This window comes from Mytilus edulis, chromosome 12 (genome assembly GCF_963676685.1).
Source record: "Mytilus edulis chromosome 12, xbMytEdul2.2, whole genome shotgun sequence".
NCBI classification, from domain to species: Eukaryota; Metazoa; Mollusca; class Bivalvia; order Mytilida; family Mytilidae; genus Mytilus; species Mytilus edulis.
The window spans coordinates 43,571,939-43,598,548 of NC_092355.1; the positions used below are offsets into that span (position 1 = coordinate 43,571,939).

Here is a 26,610-nt window from a genome sequence, read left to right on the forward strand (position 1 = left end):
CATAAATATATCGTTTTCTTTTATGTAGTTTTGTACCAAAACAAGGTGGAAAGAATCACAGAATGAAAACAAAATATCAAAGGCTTATTTAGATTCATTATTTTATGCAATTACTGCTATATAATTTAGAGTTCTATATAATCTTTTCTCCCTTTCCTGTTCAATTCAAAGCTGTGTTTTTATAAGACCGTTAAATCCATACACCGGTTTCTTCTGGAAGGGTGAAAATCCCTTTTATCTATGGAACGTGATTAAATACATATCAAATCGATATAGGTATTCGACAAACCTTGTTGGAAAGTAATATATAACGTAACGGATGTGTGATGTGACAAAACGCATATAAGATTTAAATGTTGAATTTATTTATAATGTAAGCCTCAATAAATATTATCAACTATTTTAGTTTCCCGATAACGTCTAAACGATCAGTAAATGAAAAGCATTCAATATCAAAACTTCCTGGTTGATTTGTCCTTGTTGCGCAGTACATTTAAATCATTCATATGTGTACACATTACATTTGGAATATATTACTTTTATTTTACTAACCTGTGTGCTAATTGTGTTATAATTAACAAGGTGATAGATGCATCATTAGTAAACATGTACATGTATTGTTTTGACGGGGCCTATTATAACTAAGGTACGTAGTTGACAATGAATTAGTTAATATTTTTAAATGTGAATTGATCTTATTAAAATCAGTCAATATTTGATTACTGTTGAAAGATCATATGATCCTCAGTTCGTCTTCATGTTTTTTTTCTTTTTTTTGTATTGGTATCTAATGTATATATTAGTGTTAGTCCTTCAAAAATGAATAACATATAACTAACACCATAACATTTAAGAAGATATTAACAGGCAATCCATAATACTAAGACGAGAAAGAGAATGAGGGACACCAGCGTTGCTAAAAGTACAAGGTAGAAAACCAAACAAGCAAAAATTTTGAGACATCGGATTCGGTCTTTTTTTTTAAACTGAGGTTTCTGTGCGTATTGCTGTGATTCCTATACTGATGTGAAAATGGATTTTAAGTAAATGCTAATCACAATATCGCTTCAAATTTATAATGAATAGTGACTGGTCAATTTTACTCTGAACCTTTTATGCTGAGGTGAGTAAAAAGTGACACTTGTGTTTTTTGAAAGATCTTTTAAGTAATATACCAATAATTACATTATAATCATAATTACATTATAATCATAACAATATGCAATGTTTAAGGTTTCCCCTTCTCTGAAGGAATATGAATTTGAAACAATAATTTGAAAAAAAAAATTACCATTAGAATATGTACTTAAATGATTTATTGACAATTGTATTTCTTTAGTAGGTTTACAGTAAAACATCTTTTTAAAAACCGGCATGGAAAAGTCAATAGGATTTTTTTTCTATTTTTTTTCTTCTAAAATGTCATATTTAAGTTTAAACACTTGTTTAATGAAATATCTTTTAATCGTTATACGTAACGATTGATTGATAGCGTGTTGCTTAACATCCCATTGCATTGATAACATGCATAGTAAAGACTATACATTTTTAAAAAGTAATACTACAAGGGTAGTGTTTACAGCGCAAAGAGAGTATAAGATTAAACGCTGCATTTTGGACAAGCAGCTGTAAATTTCATCCCACACAGGCGGAGAAGGTTTAACTGCTGGTAAAAAGAAGACAAAGCTTAACATATTGATATACCCTTATCGCCCTTGTTGTTTTTATTGAATGACAAACGATAGAACAATAAGTATTTATAAAGTTTGACAGTATAACAGAACAACAGAACAACAGAAACATTTAACAAGATATGGTGGGGTTTTCCGATCTTACATTGATTGGCAACAATTGTATTTCGTCTACAATTAGATCATAGATAACGTTAAAGATAAACATGTATTTTACATTTTTTAAATCACCTTTTTGTACTTCGAGTATCTAATTAATATGATATGGCTTTCGTCTAATAATAGAACTTAGTGGTGACTAATTTCAACGTAATCATCGTGTTTTAAATAATATCAACTTAATAAAATAATTGCAGTATTTAAACATTTACTCATTCGAGAAAATGCACCAGAAATTTTTGTTTAAAAAACTGAGTTTGAGTCTTTTGTCTTTTTAAAATTATTATAATAATGCATGTAAGGTAGTCTATTACAAAACTTAGTACATGTGGATTAAATGATGGATGTTAACTACAGTCTATCATACCTGAATACGAGTTTACCAGTACAAAAAAGACCCTCAGATCTGAACATTGTTGAGTAACTGTCAAGTTCAACTGATCTCAATAGTTAAGACTAAAGACAGCTACGTACTACTATAAAATCAAGACTTTAAAAATCTTAAATGATTATTAACGACGAATCTGATTATTACAGAATCTCCTAATTAAAGGATTCTCGAAATTTGATAGAAAGTTTTTATAAAAAAATGTTTCAGATCAAGTACTTTTTTCAATTCTGAATTAAGATTTCTCAATAGTGAGTATTCATTTTCTTGCAGCTACCATGATGTCAAGACCTAGTGACTATGAGTATTCTGAGGAAAAACAATTGACATTACCCGAATTCCACAGAAGGTACAAGGACAAACTACCTCTTTTAATAATCGTGACAGAGGGATTCTATGGTGAGACAAAGTATGACGATTACGCTAACGATCAGGTAAGGCTTAAATATAAAGGGCATATACCGTATATTAATGTATGACCATTAGTATTTGTAAGTAAACGTCAATATATGTTTGTCATTGCATTTTGCATATAATATAACAGAAAAAGTCGGATTTTTTTTATCAAATTATCATATATTTTCAAATAATTTTTTGACATTCCTCTGGTAAGTTAATCTATCGTTTTCTATACATTCTCATTCAAAATTTTAAGAAAATTTGGAGACAGAAACCAGAACAGTTCCCTAAAACTAACAGTTTTAAATGATTGAAATGTTAATTTCAACGATTTGATGTCAAACTTCCTTTGTGTCGAACTGTTCCTTGTTAGTTAGACTTTATACAATAGTTTCTTGAAAAGACAAAATAAAGCTAGAACCATCTGACTTCTTCACCTGCTGCTATAAAGATGATGCATTCATTTAAGGAATGACTGTACTATTTTTTCAGTCTATGAAGAAATAACATAAAAAATGTAGGGTTATTATTAAGTATGCACCACATTTTATATGTTATTTTGAATAGACAGAAAACAATATTACAGTCGTTCCTTATAATTTAATTCTAAATTCCGTTTTAAACCGACGTAAATAAGGGGGAAAAAACGTTGATGTTGTCACGCTCACATGACACAATTATGTCTATGAGATGATAAACAAAACACTGTCAGCCAATCAGAAGACCCCTCACATTCAAAATGAATTTACCCAATAATATAGTTTTGCATCCATTGACATCCATTGTATTGAACAAATACGGTTACCTCAGTGTGTCCTGTTTCTGTTGTTCCGTTCTTTTCCTCTAATAGTTGATGAATTGCCCTGGGTTTCAGTTTGTAACCCGGATTTGTGTTTTTCTATCGATTTAAGATAGAGAAGCAGTATACCACGGTTGCCCTAATTAAGCATATTTCATTCCCATTTCCAACACTTTTTCTTCGGTATTAACTGTTTTAATTTTAGCGGCACAGATGAGTCTTTCGAAGTTGAAATACTTGAATCGTTTTTACATTCAGATATTTACAATTAATTTATTTTTCCATTTTCATATTTCTAATTCTATGTAGTCAGATTCTAGCTTAGTTTAAATAGTATATAATCCTAGTTGATACGATGTTTCAGCGTTTACGTTGCCTAACCTGCTTTTCTCGATGCAGAGTTATGGCTTTAATGAACCTCTATTCACCATGGGACATTCATGGTTTTGTTGAAAGTTTCCAGACGTTATTATGATTGATTTACAGTTCTGAAACATCTGGGTAGCAGATGAATACATATTTTATCTTGTTATCTTTGTCGTTGTCTTTCCCTCGATGAAGACACAACCGAATGATCTGGTTATATGTGCAATGGTTTATAATTGGTACCAGGCATTTAAGAGAAAAGGATCAAGAAAAATGATTCTACTGCAACTTAAAAACTAAGTTTATACCCTGTTGTTCTTTGGAGTCGTATTGTTTTTTCTTAAGGTATTTGTCTTAATGTTTATTTATTTATTTAGTTTTCAAAGTGCAGCTGGTTATTTTCTCCATCTTTTAAAGAGTCAATTCCATTCAGCCAAATTAACGTTGATATTCCCAATGTAAGGGTATAAACAGAATTATAATACCAAAACATTTTGGAACTCGCGAACTGTAAAATTAAACCAACAAATGGTGATGCAATGATTTTTGGGCAAGTGTTATAGCCCTTTATTCTTAAACACAATTTAGATATTATTTCTTTCGACATAAATTTTGGATGCTTTATTGTAAAATTGTTCATTTTTAAATTGAATTTATATGCTCTAGTTACTTTTGCATTTAAAATCTAAATTGATTTCATAATGATTACTTTAGTTACGTGAGAGGCCAAGTAATAGGGGAGGTAAAAGAAGAGGGACGAAAGATACCAAAGGGACAGTCAAACTCATAAATCTAAAACAAACTGACAACGCCATGGCTAAAAATGAAAAAGACAAACAGAAAAACAATAGTACACATGACACAACATAGAAAACTAAAGAATAAACAACACGAACCCCACAAGATAAATGTCACAAGCTATGTCACACAATGCTCAAATATAGATATATTGGGATTTTTCAAATTTTAAAACGGGCATATACATATAGTTTATAAGTCATACATTTAACTGTAATAGGGATTTATTATATAAGTTAGATTTCACATTACACCAACCATTTTAAGGTAAATAAAGGCAACAGCAATATACCGCTGTTCAAAAGTTAAAATTCGATTGAGAGAAAATAAATCCCGGATAACAAACTAAAAATTAACTTCATTTTAAAGCTGATCGGTATACGAACGTTGTGTTAATGTTGCGTCGTTAAGTGTAGGGATTTGATACCAATGCACCTCTTAACAATTAGATAAATGTCTGAAATAGCTGCTCTTTTTTTTTCTTTCTTGAAAATCTGTTCATATGTTTTTTGTCATTTCCATCATATATATAGTTAACGCAACACCATCAATGTCGAATTATCGCTATGAATCTGGTTTGAAGATTTATTAATTGAGAGAAATTGTAATACAAAAAGTTACAACGATGAGATTTTACTTTGAAATGTACTTAATATTTTTAATTTGATGTGTACACCTAGCAAAAATCGATTATTCAGTGACTATATGAAAATCTAAATATAAAGTAGAAAGTAGAAATGAAATATCTTTCAGATTCTATTGCGACGGGATTATTTATAATGTAGTAGTCAAACAGTACGACTCATCTCACATGTCTCAGTAAGGGGAGCAATCTCAAATAAAGAAACCAGTTTATCCCGATGACTTAATACCAACTACCTGACTGTATTCTTTATCTTTAAATATTATCAAGATTAAACAAATATGCATATCAATTCAAAATTAGTCCTGAATTTCAATTACGTTGGTGTCGGTATACATACGTTACGAAGAAGAAAAGTTGATTTATTGTTTTACGCGTCCGTTAGCGTTTCAATCTGCCTTCAATATGGATTGCCAGGTAATAATTTGAACACATTATATCAAATTTAAAACTTTTTGTAAATGTATTGTTGTAACGTTGTTCACTTGTTTTTTCCAACGTTAAAGTTTTAGATCAAACCTATAATAGGAAAGAATTTTTCATACCTTAACTGTAGCACTTTGGATAAGAACTAAACCTTGATACAAAGTAAAATACAATGAAAAGAAAATATTTTATTTTGTAAGAAAAACTATACTTGAGCTATCTCTTGACCGTTAAATCTTAATAAAAAGTCCTCATTTCTCAAGTACAGTTACTCGATATAAATATAGTAGAAAATATTATTAACCTCTCTTTCAAATCATTTTTTTTTTCCAAATCTAAAGAAATATTATTTGCTACAATAGTAAAGTAAGTCACTGTTGTGTAGCTGACAAAATACTTTACGTTGTAATACAATTTGAAATAGCTTACAACTTAAACTTTGAAATCTTCCTTTACAAATATATCAATAATAAAATACATTTAATTCTGGTATAGTTCTATAAAAATACTTTAATTGTAACAGTTCAAAAATATTTAAATTTTGATTCATCATTACAAGACCGTGATCCCTTGTTCACCTATGAATAATACAAACAAGTGGAAGATAAATGACTATGTTCAATAGATCAATGTACAGAACAGTACATCACAAAATCAAAACTACCTTGCAATGTTATAATGATTAGTAAATACAGTTAATCACTGTCCTGCCTCTATATTGTTTTCCGAGACATTCCTGAAATATCAGATTCTGTGGATTTTATTTTTTCTTTATGGTACCAATTTTCGTGGATTGAGGAAAACTTCGTAGATATTTGATTTCGTGGTTTTTCAAACGTCTACATACATTCGTATACAAAATTTGTAATTCGTTTGACATTTAAATTTTTGGTATCGGGTAAACACGATATCCATGAAAATTGGTGTCCAACAAATAATAATAATTCACAAGTAGTAAATTTGAAGTTATCAAAATCTGGTTTTACCAATTAGTTATTTAAAAGTTATTAAATATAGTAACTGAAACACTTCCTTGGACGTGCGTATTGGCAGATAGGTTATCTTCTTAGGAATGCTGTATCTCGTGATTTCCCGGTTTGAAATGTCACTTACCTTCTATGTTTGAACCAATTACTTTTACTTAGCCGTATTTGGCACAACTTTTTGGAATTTCGGGTCCTCAATGCTCTTCAACTTTGTATTTGTTTGGGTTTTTAACTGTTTTGATCTGAGCGTCACTGATGAGTCTTATGTAGACGAAACGCGCGTCTGACGTATTAAATTATAATCCTGGTACCTTTGATTACTATTTACCTAAGCAAGTTATCCAAAATCAACTAATTAGGAGCAATAGAATGTATCTTTTGACCAAATTTGTACACATTTGAACATTTCTAGTTAATATTTTGCATTTTTTTTTACAATAGACGTTAATCACACGGATTGTTTTATTATTCTTAATGAAAATGCCATAGTTAATGATGTTTGTTTTTGTTTTTCAATTTTGAAAACACACGATCTGAAAATCATAAATGTTGGTTAAGCTTAATAAAAATTTTAGAATTCTTGAAATAACATAACTCTCATTAAAAGACAATTTTAACCAAAATATATTTTAAACATCACTAGTAACTGCATTAACGATGCCAAAATTACTGCACCAAGTGCCCATTTCGACAATAAATATCGTATCTGAGATGCTCAAGGGCAAAATTCTACACGTTCAAAAACTTCTTCAAAATATGAAGAGCTTACAAAACGAAAAGAAAAAAAGTATGATAGCCAAAATCGGAAACGTAATCATAGCTGTGCATGAGGGGGATACATTCCTGTGTTTCTAATGATTTCAAAATGTTTGTAACAGCAAAACTTAATAACACAATGTCCGACTCATGCAAGTAGGGGAACACTTTATTCGATAAAAGATATTTAAATCATAATGAGAACGTTAAATTAGGGAAACAGAATATAATAAAATAGATCCAACAGTTTCCATATCAATAAAACAACAACTCTTAAGAAAAAAAAGCCCAAAACACACAACAAAGAAACAAAAGAAAGAAACAAAAGAAAAAACGCACAACGATATAACAAGGTGAAACCCTTTGTTCTTTAAATGGGAATCATAATCATTTAAACAACTAAAAGATGCATTTTTTTTTTATAGATAATTCGTCTTCATCGACCATGCCAACAACTTAGAGCTCTAGCAAGACTATCAAAGGATGCTGGAAATCTAAGAGACGAGTTTCTTAGTATACCAGTTGATGGAAAATATAAGTTTGCTGTTGTGAAAAGTTCAAAGAAAGGTAAATTTGCTTCCGAAAGTTTTTTTTCATAGTGTGATTGATTGTATAACATTATCGAAGATTGCCAAAAGACTTCAACAGATTGCTTTGAAAAGTAAACACCTACAATCTCACTGTTAAAATAAAGACAGAACAATCACAATCGAAGGATAGGAAAAGGAAGGAGTCTATGAGATGGCAACATAACAAAACTACACAATATAGGTAGATGTTTATCTGTCATCATACCGATTGAACGGTGTAAAACTGGCCTTTTTTATGTAGCAACTTGATTGTGCTAATCGCTAGAGAAATGATGCATATGCATTCAACAGAAAATTAGCAAAGATCGTGCATCAACACCTATACTTAAGGAATAACAGTACTGTTGTTGAAGAGTTGCCACCGTCAATTGTAGATTTGTCGGTCGCAAATGCAGTTTTACTGGCGACGCGTAGCGGAGACAGTAACATGGATATTTGCGACCGTCAAATCAAAATTGACGGTGGCAACTCTTCAACTACAGTACTGTTATTCCGATTCTGATGCATTTCAAAAAGATATAATACGATAAAACTTGGAAAAATGGCCTAATTTGACAAATAAAAAAAAAATTCGAGAAACTTCATGAATGATTTTGGCGCAAAGACGTCATGGGTAAACGTGACGTCATACAAATGACAACTTACAAACTGGAAGTAATTACGTTACCTGTACGCTTCAAATTCGGATAAAATAACATTAAAACGGCGAATTCGAGGTAGGTGTTGGTTTTTTTTCTATTATAAAGTAGTAATCGAACATTTGTTGATTCAATTATTTCAAAATGGTTGTTCCTCCTTAGCTACGCCTGGTCAACTGTGGATTTGACGGCAACTTTTAGCCAATGAAAAAAATTGTTACATACAAATTGCATTAGAATCATTTATATTATTCGATTTAATCAGTTTTTATGAACTTCCCCTCTTTGAATACGGCTTGGAATTAGGTATTTTCCCCCCTCCAAAACATGCAATGCATTAAAACAATCATAAATGAGTTACTGATTAAATTAATTCACCAAAGATACCAGGAAAGAAATTATCTCTGCCCGAAACGCGTATTGACGAAGGTGTTTATATGCATGGAAAATCTTTGTAATTATATTGAGATGTTCAATGTAACCATCATTTGGTGGAAGGATAGTTTAATTAAACATAAAAAGTACAAGACATCCATTTGGTTTTTGAAACTAAGAAAAACAATTCAAGGAATGTGATCATTTCATAGAACACATACGATGTAGGTCAACATTTAAAACTAGTCTGATAGTCTTTTATGAGCTATTACCATGTAAGAATATTTTTACGTATATATTATATGTTTACTTAGTTGGAAACCCTCAATTTATGGAAGAAATATTAGCAGAAAATAATTTACCAGTCCAAGTTAGATACTCAAGCTACAACATAGAACTAAGATCTACTCTGGAAAGTATTAAAGGAGTCAATATACTGATCATGAAGACTTACGTAGAAGATAACATACAAGGGAACTGTTTAGAAGATGGTAATTATTAACTTGATCGAAATTGCTAACTTAGATAAGATTTTAACATCCAAAAATTAAAACACCGTTCATAAAGATAGCTCTAACTTTAGAATGCAACAATAAGCAAAGACCATAAGTGAATAATGCATTCTGACGTCTCAATATACTAAAAAGTATACACTTAGGTGATTGATAGTATTTACAGGCTTTTATTTGAAGTTCTTATTTCTTATTCGTTATGTAACAAAAAAAAATAATAATCTACCTGGTTGAATCCGTTTTCATGTGATCTTCAATTGACGACTGAACACGCATAATTCATGCGTAAGCCATATATATAGCTAGAGATGGATTATGCTTGAATTATGAGTGTTCAGTCGTCATTAAAAGGAAAATAATGTCAACATTGAAGGTGAAACAAAGGTAAATCATTTGACTGACTGCTGATTCGATACACAAAAAATCATTCTTATAAGGTAAAAACTATCATTAACATATGTTTTAAACTATTATATGAAATGAAACAGACCTAGAAAAGTTCAATTGCACGAGTTCGCTATCTATCTATATCCACATTTATGCTTATATCGCTTATATTAACTCAGCAGTCTTCGGAGGGAAACTCATTAGCTAATTAGATGTATTTGAGATAAAAAAAAATACATACGAAAAAATGATACATATTATCGAGCACATGCCTTGTAAACTGTTTATTAGACTTTTAATGATTTAGATATACGCTTTAGTATGTTATAATCAAATATGAGAATTTGAGTCAAATCGAAGAACACGAGTTGGACATCCAATGCCCCTTTAAGTATTTTATGAAAATATCATAACTTATTAGGTAATGTTTATTGTTACATGTATTTATGCATTATATTAATCGACAAGTAAATAAATTCAGTAGATAATCAAATGTAAAATTAGAGTCCGATTTTAATCACGTATTAATCATGTTAACTGTTCTTTCTTTTTTTTTTATCGATAAGGACACAAGAGCGTCTGTTTCTTTTGCATTCGTCGAACAACAAATTAGGAATTCAACTGGCGAAATTTATGAGTACACATTAATTTTATTTATATATTTGAACCAACATGGGCAAATCAATGAGACGAAAGGAAACGTAAATGAAAATACTTATTGATAGACATTTTTTAACAGAAAAGAAATTTTAATCGGTTATCGTCACATCTCATCTGTCAGAAAAAATAGAAATGTACTTTTGACATTTCTGTTGGACTCAAACTACTTATATTTAAAAACCAATTCGTTTAATCGTAACAGATAGTAATTTTACATAAAACATTGTTTTCAATTGTTTAAACACAATATTGAGGTATTTTAGGATTACTACTTTTATAAGATAACGAATAATAAGGTAGGAAGTAATTCTCCTTCCTTGTTTAATCAAAATCAGTTTTATTTAATATTTTATTTGAATATAAATAAACACTTCATATATACCTTCAGAACATTCGATGAAAGATACGTCCAAAAGGGTATGGGTGTTATCAAAATATTTTGATAATAAAATTTACTGATAGCAATCATAAAAACATGTGCAATTAGAAGGAATAGCAGATGCCATTCCTATTATATGGTAACAGCAGCTATTTCGAAACTTTCAAGCCTTAAACTGCACATGATTTTATTCATGACATGTCACATTTCTGTTAAGTGTCATAACAGTTTGAACATATTTCAGTTTCACAATGTAACTGTTTCCATGGCAACTGTCGCCGATTTAATAAAATTAAATTATATGCCCATTATCTCATGGTGGTTATTTAAATTTTTTACTAAGTTCGGTTTTGTCGTCTCTGAGAATTGAGGCGGACAAAAAATGGAAGATTAATATGAATAGTGATAGTAAAATTAAATGAATTTGTTCGGGTGACATGACTGTGCTACTGGTATTAAGAGTGATAATCTGAGATTGAATGAACGATGTTCGCTTCTCTTGTTGCTTTTGTAAATTTGCCACACAATTAGAATCCTATGGTTTTATCCATGTAGTGCAATTAAAAGATTTGCCTGCTCATCCCTACTTTTATTTCCATAATGAGATTACATATAGTTTAAAATGTCATACTAGCAAGTCTTATAAAATCCTTTATATTTTTTTATCGTTTTTATTGCCTTTAATTATATAGTATCAATTTATAATAGTCTAAGTACGATGTGAGAAAATGTCGAAGTTTCATAAACTTTTATGAAGTTTTGACAAAGTTGTTGATGACTTACACATTTTTACCACAGACTGAACCCACATACTGACGCCGACGCTGATAAATAAGATACTCAGATAATCAGATAATCAAATGTAAAAAGAGAGTTCGATTTTAATCACGTATTAACCATTTTGATTGTTCTCCCCTTTTATCGATATGGAAACAAGAGCGTCTGTTTCTTTTGCATTCGCCGAACAACATATTAAGAATTTACCTGTAAGATACCTGTAAGATCGTTGTGGGGCTCATATGGAAGGATCCTATCCTTTTTAGCCCACCCTATTTTGGTACACTTTCAAAACTGATACAATCATCAATCCTGCATGATTTGGTGCAATATTTCACACAATTAAAAAGTTATATAGAAAACTATTTGTGTCCTCATCAATTTCTTAACTGATACATGACTGATTCCCAATGACGGTCTATACTAATTTTAAAGGCTTCCACAGTTTTTGATGAAATAACTTCCACTGGTAGGTTATTCCAATCATTAATAATTCGTTGTGAGAAATGTCTTAATCGAAAAGAAGTGTTACATCTAGGTTTTGCTAATTTCCAATTATGCCCACGGGTATTTGTACTGATGACAGTAAAAAATCTTTCATAAGATATATCTTCGATTCCTTTTAATATTTTGAAAGCTTGTATCATATCACCTCTTCGCCTTCTGTGAGTTAGGGAAGGTAGTTTAAGTACTTTTAATCTTTCTTCATAGCTTAAATGTCGTATATCAGGTTATATTTTAAGTACATATCAATTTCATTAATCTTTTTGAACAAAAATGGGCAAATCAATTAGACGAAAGTAAACGTAAATAAACAAACTTATTGATATGATTTTTTTAACAGAAAAGAAATTTTCATCGGTTATCGTCACGTCTTATCTGTTAGAAATAACAAACTTGTACTTTTGACATTTCTGTTGGACTCCAAATACTTATATTTGAAAACCAATTCGTTTAATCGTAACAGATAGTAATTTTAGATAAAACACTGTTTTCAATTGCTTAAACAAAATATCGAAGTATTTTAAGATTACTACTTTTATTAGATAACGCATATGAGGAAGGAAGTAATTATCCTTCCTTGTTTAATAAAAATCAGTTTTATTCAACATTTTATTTGAATATACATAAACTCATCATAGATACCCACTGAACATTCGGTCAAAAGATACGTTCAAAAGAGTATAAGGTGTTATTAAAATATTTATTGATTATAAAAGATAGGAATAGCAATTAAATGTGCAATTACAAGGAATAGCAGATGCCATTCCGGTCATATGGTAACAGCAGCTATTTCGAAACTTTCAAGCCCTTAAACTGCACAGGATTTTATTCATGACATGTCACGTTTCTGTTAAGTGTCATTACAGTTTGAACGTATTTTAGTTTCACAATGTTACTGTTTCCATGGCAACTGTGACCGATTTAAACTAGATGCCCATTATCTCATGGAGGTTATTTCAATTTTTTATTAAGTTCGGTTTTGTTGTCTCTTCGAATTAAGGCTGACAAAAAAGTGGAAGAATAAATCAAATAAAAAGTAAAATCACAAAAATACTGAACTTAGAGGAAGATCAATTGGGAAAGTCCATTATCACATGGCAAAATCAAATAACAAAACGCATCAAAAACGAATGGACAAAAACTGTCATATTCCTGACTTGGTACAGGCATTTTCAAATGTAGAAAATGGTGGATTAAACCTGGTTCTATAGCGCTAACCCTCTCACTTTAATGACAGTCTCATCAATTTCCGATATTTTTACATTGATGCGTTAAATAAACAGACACAATAAATATAATAGTCAAAATATGGGTACATCAGTCATCATCGTTTAACAATTTTAAAAGGAACAATTTAACAGAACACAAAAACATCTACTATCTACGAACACATTTATTGATTTGAGTGTCTGACGTCAGAAAATTTTATACGTCACATAAATTTGTCGTTCAATGTACGTACAAACAATTTTAAAATTTTCATGGGAATGTTAGTATACAGGGTTAAAAAATCAAAAGTATGTAAGAATAAATTTAAGAAATAGACCGAGATTTAAACTAGTCCAAAAGTTATATATAAAATATATAAGAATCCAAAAATAGTGAATTCCACTACGCGATTGAATGATTTTGACGTTTGTGGTTCAATGTATATTGTAATTCATAATAGAAATATATCATAATGACATATAAATAGAACAATATCATACTGACGGGATCTTTTAAAGTACAGAGTCACGTTATAAGAACAAAAGAAATACAAAAAGTCGCAAATACAAAACAAACCACAATTATATGAAAGCCGATACAAACACATTGACGAGGTGTATAAGTACCGAGCCACGTGAAACGGAAATCACATGAAACCATTCAACAGTAAAAGTAATATTAATAATAGAACAAAGACAAATGAAAGAACTATAAAACACGTTGTTAAGATGATAAACAACATCAGTACGAAGAATCTATACATCAAGACCATCGTGTATTATTTGAGAAGTTGATACGGAATATTTATCAACAAGGTCTTGGTACCTTCCGATGAACTTTTTTAGAAAAAGAACGAGACGTTCTTTGACATACTCCTGTTTCATCAACTTTCTACTCAGACACTGATGACGTATTACAAAGTCTGAGTAGGAGCTGCAAGCTCTTGAATATCGAATAAGTTGGGAAATATATATCCCATATGCAGGTGAAGTTGGTATATTGCTACTAAGGTGGGGGAAATTTATGATTTTAAAATTAAAATCGTCTCGTTTGTCATAGATTCTTGTACTGAGATGACTGTGTAAGTCGAATTCGAGATATAAGTCTAAAAATAAGATATCAACGATAGTTAAATTAAAAGATTTTGTTCCCGTGACATAAATAAACTACTAAATATGTTTTATAGCTGACTATGCAGTATGGGCTTTGCTCATTGTTGAAGGCCGTACTGTGACCTAAAGTTTTCTGTGTCATTTTGGTCTCTTGTGGACGGTTGTATCATTGGCAATCATACCACATCTTCTTTTTTATACATCAGTTAAGTGTGAAAATTGACATGATAATCGAATGTTGTCTGAAATGGACTGATGGATAAATCCACAGATTCCGAATATCTGGTAAAAATTCAAAACACAAAGGGAGCAAACTTCCCGATCCTTATGATGTTTTGAATTTTCACCAGATATTCAGAATCCTCTGGTTTTATCCATGTTGTGCCATTAAAAAATGTGCCCGCTAAACCTAGACTGGTTCGCCTGTATAGATCAATGTGCATATTACATATTTCATATATCAAGACAGGTAGGGTTTAACGCCATCTTTCTACTTGTCTTTCTGTAATTTGATTACACATTGTTAAAAATGTCATATTATAATGTCTCATAAAATATTTTATATTTTTCTAGAGAGATTTATTCCCGCCTAATTTGCTATTGCTTATATCTCTTTTATCTTAATTGTATACATTTATAACAGTCCTGGTTAAATACGGGAAATGTCCAAGTTTCATAACCTTCTATGAAGTTTTGACAAAGTTGTTGATGTCTTATAAATTTTTGTCACAGACTGAACCCACATGCTGACGCCGACGCCAAAAATAAAAATTATAATGGATATATTTTCGCGTATATTAATTAAAAACTTCAATGTTGAACAATACACTCATTATAAATACCAGGATTAAAACTATGTACGCCAGGCGTTCGTGTTGTCTTTAAAAGACTCGTCATTAATGCTCGAATAAAAAAAAGTTATAGGCCAAATCAAGTACAAAATTGGGATGATTGAGGATCCCACACTCCTAAAAGTTTAGCCAAAGAAGCGAATGTACTCCTGGGGTAAAAGAAGTGACGCCAATTCTATTAAATCCAAAATACTATTTTAAAAGTGAATATTCAATTACAGGTGTAATATCCCCGATATCAGCACTGGTGGCTCTATGTCCAGATATATCAGTGTCTATTATTACTGGTTACACACATAAATCGCAGGAACAGTTCCAAGCTAAACTGAGATCAATGGATATTTTTGTACAGAAGAATATCAAATTTCAGGATAACGAGGGTAGTCCAGGTAAACATCAATAAATATTTTAATACTGGAACGGTATGTGTACAGTTATTGAATTCTATATGTTTATGAAATTAATTTCAAATACAAAAAAAGTAATTCGGTATTTCGCAAAACGAATAAAAGATGATTAGGGGAATAATGGGTCAGTAAGTATACAAACCAACGACAAAGAAAATTGATGTAAAAATATAGTGTCCAACAAAAGATAGGTGACTCTGTAGTATACCAAATATATATCGTCCCGTCTCTCCTATATAAAAGCAACAGTAGTATACCGCTGTTCAATAGCCATATTTCGATTATGGAAAAACAAATCCGGATAACACACCGAAACGGAGGGGAACACATCAACTATAAGAGGAAAACAACAGGACAACTGATACACTGCACTACAACAAAAGCAAACTCCAACTGACATAAAAATGGACAGGACTATTGAAGAAACTTTTTTTTGGTTCAACCAGATGGTTTGGCTAGCCAAACCTCTTGCATGTATGATAATATTACAAATACCTCTAAAATGACAACACTTAGCAAAGAGAAATACATAAATAAATTAAACCAAATTACGTAAGATGGACACCGCAGCATAACAAACGGACACTTCTTATGAATTAACGACATCACACAATTGACGTTTTTTTTTGTGACGTTTATATTATCACAGGTAATTTTTAAAACCTGGCCATGGTTAACTGCATTATGAAGGAGTATAAAAGACCAGCCAACCTTTTTCCCCATAAAACAAAAAAAACAACAAACGCTATGAAATTTCAAACATTCAAGATTATGTCAATTCTTAATATAAAAAAGCAATTAAGTGTTAAAGATTACATTTGAGTAAGAGAAAATGCACTTTATTTGCAGAACTTACAAAATTTGAAAGAGGTGCGAAAACTACGGGAACCGGAAATGCTGTACCTCCAGATTTACTTCCACGTGATTACAGTCATGGCGGTGACTACAATGATGTACCGCCAAAACTAATTCCTAGACAAAAAAGTAAAAGTGTAAGTGATGAACAAGACGACATTTATGAAGCCTTACCCGAACCTGATCCAGAGTGGTTACCGGCTCGACCCCAAAAATATTCCGCAGAAAAAAGACCCCCATTACCAGCGCGGCCGTATGATTCATTAAGTGCAGTTGTAGAGGATCAGAACTATCGTGTTATGCATGCAGACGAAAGTTTGAATTTAGAATCATCTGACAATTACATGTACATAAGTGAAACATGTGTGTCTGACAGTGACTATAACTCATCCACAAACAGCTGGTCAGCTGGATCGTCCAAGTCTTTTGTCACAGAGAAATCTGTCCAGGAGATACTTGGTATTCTTAAAACACTTAACTTGTCAAAGTATTGCAAGGAATTCGCAGACCAACTAGTCGACGGTGCTGTTCTGCAGGAATTAAATGAAGAAATATTGAGAAAGGATTTCAAGTTCATGCATGTTGAAGCGGTCAGACTTATGAAATATGTTAGATCTGGTCACATTCCCAAATAAAGCAAACATTCAAATTAGCTTCAAATATGTGTCTTTAAGTATTGATTCAGAGTTCATTATTTCTTGAGAAATTATCATAATTAGAAGAAATCATTAATAGAGAACAATATTCTAAGTATTAATATACCATGTAGTTCTGCTGAGGATTGAACAAGTAGTTTTTGATGTGTTTGATTATCATAATCTTTGCAAATTCACATCAATTCAAATATGTTAAAATCTATTCAAGATTATTGAAAACTTATCATCTTTTAGCATGTTCTTCTTAAAATTTTCGAAGGTCATCATATCGCATTATTTGATACAAGCTAACATATCTCAATCATTTTTAAAAGTTTAAAACTAAAATATGTTCAGTGGAACAGAGCTATACAAATATCGCATAAATGAAAAAATAAGCACTACTTTAGCGCCCATATGATTGACAGCTTAAAATTTTTCATGTGTTTAAATATTTGTGTTCATTACGTAACATCTGAACACGGTATATATGTCTGTATCTTAAATAAATGGCAAACAGAGGCTGTATAAATTATACTGCTACATAAGCAAAATAAGGAACTCAATTATTTTAAGTATTTTGAAAAATAAAATTTTCTAATACAATTTGTATGTAACATTTTTTTTCATTGGCTAAAAGTTACCGTCAAATCCACAGTTGACCAGGTGTAACTAAGGAGGGACACTTTGAAATGATTGAATAAACAAATGTTCGATTACTACTATATAATCCAAAATAAAACAACACCTAACTCGAATTCGCCGTTTTAAAATTATTTTATCCGAATTTGAAGCGTGCAGGTAACGTAATAACCTGCAGTTTGAAATTTGTCATTTGTATGACGTCACGTTTACCAATTTTATCGTATTTTTGTCTTTTTGAAATGCATTAAAATCGGAATAACAGTACTGTAGTTGAAGAGTTGCCACCGTCAATTTTGATTTGACGGTCGCAAATCTCCGTTTTACGGTCTCCGCTACGCGTCGCCAGTAAAACTGCATTTGCGACCGTCAAATCTACAATTGACGGTGGCAACTCTTCAACTACAGTACTGTTATTTCATAATTCTTTATTTAAAGCTATTCATGTTTTAGCAAGTTTCATCTTAAAATATGGGTTCAAATTATTTCGAAGGTTTTGAACATTTAAAAGTATCCATATTTTTATTCTTATTAGGTCCATCATTGCAACACATTTACACGACACATATGTCTATATTTAATATAATTATCATAAAAAGGCTGTATAAATTGTACTGTTGCATTGGCAAATTAAGTAACTCAATTATTTGAATTTAGTTCAACTTAACTACATTAGGTTGTTAAATGTTTAACTCCCCTTTTTTCATTTTTTCATTTCTTCATTTATACTAGGTTTTTTTCATTTTATTACATTTTTACCCCATTCACATTAAACTGTATTGAGATGTACCTTAATATTTAAGGACGTAAGTGCATCTACATAGAAACATTATACATCAATCAAACACTTAACATGCTTAAGGTATTTAATCTAAAACAAATAAAAAGAAAAGATACTCAAGTTTATTGCAGGTTTTTTGTTATTCTAGATGAAACCTTTATGGATACTTATCAAATTTTTATAAAAGGAAATTACTTAACTTTTATAATTTACGGTACACGATGATATGAACAAATACAGAAAAATATTTAAATTTTACAGATAAGCAAATATACCCAGTAGAAGTTGCATATTTAATACCGCCAAATTTCAAGTTTATCACAAGACTGTGCTGACCTATATTTTTGCATGTGTAGCAATTGGTTCAGTTTAAAATATGCAAACATGTGTCATGGAGATAGAAAACAAACAAAATCTATTTTTGTGTAGACTGAATGAACTGCAAAAAATCGTCTAAAGTAAAAACTAATGCACCCACTTTTTACATTTTGTTGGAGATAGGACTTACATGTTTTATTCGGACAAACTGTATCTGAAACTAACTGTGTTTTCGGTATTATAAACAGGAACAATATCAATTTAAACTTGTGTTTATTAAAACTAATTTACACAAGCAATTTTGATAACTTCCCTGTTGAAACAATCGGTTTTCAGAATATTTAGTCAATGTTGTGTTTTTTTTAATATGCACACAATTAAAATAAATGGCGGTTGCAAATTTGGCAAGAGTATAATTGTAATTCGAATTTGCATTATGTTAGTTTGGAAATCTTAACAAAAGACAATATCTAGTTCAAAACTAATAAACAGGTTTAATAGACGTCTATTGTTAAATTTTTTTCTTTCATTTATTTATTAAAAATAGAATATAGAGAATAGAGACAGACAAACATATACCCTAATACTTCAAGCGCAGATCCAGCTATTCTAAAAATAGGATTTGCAGCCCCAGGAACATCATGAAACGTTTAAATAACTAACAAAATAAATTAAGAAAAAGTAAAGGGGAGGATTCCAACTCCTGGCTCATCTTTTTGATTCCGCAAATGCACGTGACAAGAACGCGGCATGCTTTTTGTGTTTAAACAATGAAAAAAGATTCTGGAGCACAAAACGTTCAATAGTTTACAAGACTTGTATGTATTTTTTTTATCCATTTTCATGACATAGAGTAGATGAGTTCGAGACATTTTCAATAGAAGTTCCCCATTCATCTTGAAATAAACGAAGAAACCTTATCCGTCTTATTGCGAATACCAAAATCCCAGACCGTAGATGTACTATTTGATTAACAACGACACACAACTATCGTTCGTTGTCGAAAATTTGTATTTACGACAATAACATGATTTAGGGAAATTATTACAATTATCATTGCGTTAAAAAAAAAACATACAATATTAGAACTAAACTTATAATATAAGTTGTCTTTTGTTAACATTTGGCCATATTTGATTAACCGGTACATTTCTTGAGTTATCTTAAAATTGTCACAATCTTCGTCAGTAGAAGATACGAAATGTAAACAAGATAAATATATTTTAACATTGTGTCAACAGAGCGATATAGTGTAATGTTCGTCTATGTTGTACATAAATCAAATTCTAAATAAAAATAAAAGTTTCTGACAAAAAACTCGTATACATATATATTACTGATACTTCTTCACAATTATAAAACGTAATAAAATTCTATGAAATAATTGAATTCTCATAAAAGAAAAGAATTATTAAACTATGTAAGTTAAAAGAAAATATATGACTAATGGCTAAAGAACTAATAATAAATTTGTTAATCGAATTTTTCAAATCGTTCTTGGTTTTTAAAGTTGATTTTGCATTCAGGAAATATTATTTATAAGCATGTCATTGGCATTTCATTCTACGTGATGTCAACGCAATTATAGGTATCAGAAAAATAAGCGGACGTTTGAACTCTAAATTCACACATGACATCTGTTTTGCGACTATTTAATGCAATAGTTCTCATATACGTAGGTATACTTTTGCGTTTGAACTGCTGCTATAGATAACTTTCGTCGAGTATATATACCAAGCAAGGCTAGTGGTTACGTTATTTTTTAATTAAACCGATTTGATCTTCAGTAAATAAGGTTATATATTGTTTGTTTTCAAATCACAATCTTGTTACATATTTATATTTGATTTCTATTATTTTCATTGTAATTTCGGTTCTAAACTGATATGTTTATTATTTGTGTATATGCGTTTAATGATACGCGATTTTATTCTAAGAAAATTAAATTTGCATTACCATGGTGACAACATTAACAACTGTCATGTCTTAAGTACCATAGTGTATAGAAAAACCTACAAGAGCGCACAGTCGTGTATGTTGTTATCATTGAATAGTTTTTTTGCGTAACTACTTGCCATTTAGTATTTTAAGGTGGTAGACCTTGGTTCAGGGAGATAACTCTTTAAATCAGTTATGTGTTTGTAAAAGTCACGTTTCATCAATGTATTTTAAGCATTTACCTGAAACAGATTGAAAATGATCTATGTAACCTAGAAGCTTAAAATATATTTATGAAAATGGTTGACACAAACGTACTGATGATTTTAAGAGTTATTTCCCTTAACCTGGGTCTTCCTCCTTAAGTGCATTTTATGACATGTTTAATATGTTTAAATTGAATAAATATTCTTGGAAAATGTCTTTCTTCTTTCATTCAGTGTACTAGTCAAATCACAAAAATACTGAACTCAAAAACAGAAACTCCCTTATCAAATTGTAAAATTAAAAGCTCAGACATATCAAACGAAAGGACAACAACTATTCGATGTCAGGTAGAAGTAATTTGGTACAATTTATTTTACACTAGAAAATTGAAGAAGATTGCATAATTTGTTGTGAAACGGTTTATTTTTGTCATTCATAATTGTAAGTCATTTATAGTTTTTTCCAATATGTGTCTTCAATATAGAAATATAAAAAAGTAGATATGATATGATAACTATTTTAACATGACGTCCTACAAACGCTTTGACTATTCACCCGTGGTAAAATATGAATATATTGCATGGGCTGTTCCCATTGTACTACCACGTCATATGCTTTTTTATGAATGAGGTACTCGACGTCATAGAACGGTGACGTAAGAATATAAGTATTTTACGGGAAATTACACGCTTGTGAAACCAAAAATCATCACAACAAGGAAACGTAAACAGTAGAGGCTAAAATGTGGTATACGCCAATGTTTTTAAACATATGAGACAAATAAGTAAATTATCATTTAAATTCACCCAAAACTATCTAAATACGTTATTAAGAATAGTTTAAGCATTTCACTGTTTCAGTTTGCTCCGTTCTTTCACGCCAATTTGATAGTGTCCTCCACCTAGAGCGCTTCGGTCCAAAAGAATTACCGTATTTGTCCTATTAGAATCGAAATGTTTCATGGGGGCTTGAATATATCGTGATTTTACCACGGATTGTCCCTTTATCGCTCAGGGTAAAATATTTGTCATATAGGGCCAACCCGTGGTAAAATCACGATATATTCAAGCCCCCATGAATTATTTCTTAAATAATCCATCTGTACCATCCGTAAATCAAAGAGAGAGGATGTAAACAATTAAAGAACATTGAAAATTCTTTAACAATAAGCAAAATCTATATACGAAGCTATAAGTAGACCGGTATCAACAAATGTCAAACAAATTTACCGACACCAAAGACAAGTGCAGAGCAAACAAGTTTCCAGGAAATATTTTAAAGGTAGAACTGTCAAAATTAATTAAAAGGAATAACTACACAACTTTTCTTAGATTGAACTTAGATTGAGTTCTAAACTGCTTAAATACGAGCAACTCTGCGCTGTGATCATGATTTAGAACAGTTCTCGACTACGAATGAGTCAGGTTTAGGTAGCTGTGTATATAAAAGATAAAATGTTTAACCCTTTCGCTGCCAAACAAATTGTTAACAAAACCCCTTCAGTGCCAATGTTTTTTTTGATTGTCTTAACAAGACCGCAAAAACGTCGACGTCATAGTAAAGGTATAATAGCGCCAAAAGATGTTAACTGCAAGTGGCGGGAAAATTAAACTTTTTTTACTAATAGTCCATTTTCTTACATATAATACCGATTTTTGACTCCGAAGTTATAATATTTAGACAAGTTACGTGTAATAAGATATTCTGGTCCCGGTTCTAGTAAAAGCAACAAGATAAGGTAATTTTTTTTTTGAGGGAGGGGTCACTATTTTATGTTTTCCATGAAACATGAAAAACTAATTGCACCGATTTTAAGTTTGACTTTACTTCTTTTAGTTGCCCTCACTTGAACTAATACCAGAAATTCCCTACTATAGAGAAGGTAACCTGTCTAAAAATCATATACTGCCGAGTCAAAATTCGGTAATACGAAAAGATATAATGCAAATTAATTTGTCACTACTTATAAATTAAAGAAAGTTTGTCATTATTTTTGATGAACAACTTCATTATATGAGCTTGGGATACAAAATTCAAGATTCATATTAACATTTCTCAAGAAAGATATTTTATTCGTCGGTGTTACATCGTCTGTCGTGTTTCTTATATTTACTACATGGTTTATGAACAATTTTACGACAGAGAGCACACATGCATATACATGTTTCGGCCCTTTCCTGCAACCAGGGACATTTCGTACAGAACATACAGAACACTCTCTTCTTTTCGACCGAGCAATTTTCTCAAATGTCGTTTTGTTCTTATTATATGATCTTCGGAAATGTCATAAAACAATTAATTGTATAAAATAAAGACCTGATCGAACATCGTCAGAGTTTTTTTAATAGGAATTTTCTATCGTATCTTAATATTAAAAATAATGTGTTCATTAATTCTTGACAACCGTACAATAATAATTTACTGTGATTGTAATTTTGAATGTAGAATTGTTCACAAAGTTTTAATGTTGTTTGCGGTTTTGCTATCTTTTATTTTGGAAGACAAATGGAAAAAGGGATAAATAATAAATGAGTACAGACATGCACCGATCAAAGAACATGTAGTTTACTAGGAAACATGTTACATGTATCAATTAAAAGTGTCATGTTGACCTGGAATATTAATTTGGCCGGCACAATCCGGCAATACTCATTTTTTACGATGTTATACAGGACATTTCACACGATAAATACAATATTAAATATTTTCCTTGTATCTCTTGTATTATTCATGTTTAACTGTTTTGCCTTTGAAAATTATATAAAAGTATGCCGTATAAAGCCTAGAAAAATTAAACGCAGCAAAACAAAAAGAAATTAACGAAATGTATTCCATGCATTAAAATTCTCTGGTGGCGTTTTAATGGAACATGGGCATAAATGTATATTACCAAGACAAACTTCTTCGTCGAATGAATTGTGAAAATCAGCACGATATAGGCAATGGTTTTGAAATTTCCCTGCAATATTCTTTTATATGGCCTACATTCTGGTTAAATAATGTGTGATCCCTCACTCAGGAGGATAACCACGGATAAGGATTAGCAATAATCCGATGGATGCGTTATAAACGAATCACGTCATTAGATTAATTACGTCATTAACATGTAGTGCAATTTTTGCGTACTTTTTCATCTTTTTAAGTTTTTGATTTTTTTTGCGCTTTTTCTAATCCGTTCTTTGTAAAGGTATTTGAATAACTTCTATCTTCTATATTTTATGTATGTAAAATTTTATTTTTATTATATTCTTACAATTTTGGAAAGTAAATGCTTAAATAGGCAGTTTAGGAAAGGTAAGCCTAGAATATATAAATATACTAAATGGCCTACTGCAATAGCGTCGGGAAAAAAGAGTGGATTTGAAACTCTATAGTTCTAAATATTATATAATTTTAAAAATATTCATAAACGCATCCTTACATAATTTTATTTTCATAAATTTCATAAAAAAGCTCCCCTTTCATATCTTTTTTAAATATTGGTAAAAAAACGCGCGAATGTTTAAAGACAGAGGAATTAAATTTATCACAAAAACGGCGACGTCATAGTACATTACGTAGTTCATAACATCATTTCAATCGGCCGATGAATCGGCCCTTTGGCACTGAAAGGAGTATGACTTTGGGCCGATCATCGGCCCTATGGCACAGAACTCGTTAAAAGAGGGACGAAAGATACCAAAGGGACAGTCAAACTCATAAATCTAAAACAAACTGACAACGCCATGGCTAAATATGAAAAAGACAAACAAACAACAGCATACACGACACAACATAGAAAACTAAAGAATAAACAACACGAACCCCACCAAAAAACTAGGGGTGATCTCAGGTGCTCCGGAAGGGTAAGCTGATACTGTGGTTAAGGTACACTAGTTATTTGTATTTCTTTATTTCTCCACAATGAAAAAAAAATAAAAATGCAATTGCTGGAGACAAAGATATCCCTTATATTTCCGTAATTAATAGAAAAAGTGTTTATAGTTATCAAAGGTATCAGGATTATAATTTGATACGTCAGACGCGCGTTTCGTCTACATAAGACTCACCAGTGACGCTCAGATCAATATAGTTAGAAAGCCAAACAAATATAAAATTGACGAGCATTGACGACCAAAAATTTCAAAGTTGTGCCGAATACGACCTAGGTATTCTATGCCGCATTTCGTCTATATAAGACTCATCAGTGACACTCATATCATAAGAGGGGCGAAAGATAACAGAGGGACAGTCAAAACTCATAGATCAAAATATAACCGACAATGTCATGGCTAAAAACATAAAAAGACAGACAGACAAATAATAGTACAAAATACACAACATAAAAAAGGTGTAAAAAGGGAAGTGGATTGTGATTACGACATTAGGAACATATTCAATATCTTCTTGTGGAACGGTTATTCCATAACAGTCAACCAACTCGTGATGGTGTCCGTAAAATTTACGAAAGATAAATTTACTTCATTATTTGGAACTCTTGGTTGAATAGCTTCCTTGCGAGCAGCAACACTCTTTCAATGAAATCATGATAAAAAAAAATACAAGTGCGCAAATATCGTATCAATTGGGAGAAATGTGTTTTGTTTTCAACTAACTTTTTCAATTTCTAGACGTAAGTCAAAATAGTTAGAAAGCCAAACAAGTAAAAAGTTGAAGAGCATTGAGGACTAGGACGTTAAGTGTATAAGTCAAGGAGCTCTTTATGGTATTCATTACAGATACACCATTTGTAATGCACATTGACAATATGATTTATCTGGTTCTATTATACCTGAATTTACCTAAAAGAACCTTCAAGTATTTTCCATCAAATGTTTGTAATTTAAAAATAATCGCATACAGGTTAGAAAATAAATTTGATAATACCCCTGGTTGTAATTAAATTGTTTTGTTTTAAATTCTAGTTTTTCAATGAATACACCCACCATAGATACCAGAGTTAAAGTTTTGAACGTCAGACGCGCGTTACGTCTACAAAAGAACTACCACGGAGGCTTAAAAAAGGCAAAATACGGTAAACAGATAAATTTCTAAGTTTTCGTCTTTGTGATTTATAAAATTTATAACCGTCAATGATTGAATAGGAGCCAACAATCATTCAAAGAATGTCTAGTTTTTCGTGTTTTTTTCTATTGATATTGAATTTCTGGTTCTGGATATTATGATATTATTACCGTTTAAGTGATCGTTTTGAATCAAATTTACAATAACTAAAACAAATGATACAACGAAGAGACAAATGTCATATTTTTGCAACAGCAAAATATTTAAATACACGAAAATATGGAGAATCTTTTACTGCAGATTCCACTGAGTGTGTAGCAAAAGGTAATATCGTTGGTTAGCTTGCTTGTTAGCTAAACCGTGAAGTCGTTATAAGGTCAGGTATACTACCCTCCTTACAGATCGATTGATTTTCTGT

The 26,610-nt window shown here is 30.9% G+C and overlaps 1 protein-coding gene across 4 annotated transcripts; it reads left to right on the forward strand.

Annotated features, from left to right (window-relative positions):
- The first annotated feature begins 175 nt into the window (after positions 1–175).
- LOC139498535 (uncharacterized) lies at positions 176–18,836 on the forward strand. 4 transcript variants are annotated; one of them, XM_071286964.1, is made up of 7 exons: positions 176–646; positions 2,512–2,672; positions 7,837–7,978; positions 9,329–9,505; positions 15,627–15,794; positions 16,662–17,658; positions 18,544–18,836. In XM_071286964.1, exons 2-6 carry the CDS (start codon positions 2,517–2,519, stop codon positions 17,300–17,302), a joined length of 1,284 nt encoding a protein of 427 aa, XP_071143065.1. In that variant the 5' UTR covers positions 176–646; positions 2,512–2,516; the 3' UTR covers positions 17,303–17,658; positions 18,544–18,836. The 4 variants fall into 4 exon arrangements, with proteins under 4 accessions (XP_071143065.1, XP_071143062.1, XP_071143064.1 ...); XM_071286961.1 differs by having other exon boundaries at positions 276–646; positions 16,662–17,911; positions 18,621–18,836; XM_071286963.1 differs by having other exon boundaries at positions 276–646; positions 16,662–17,827.
- The last annotated feature ends 7,774 nt before the right edge of the window (positions 18,837–26,610 follow it).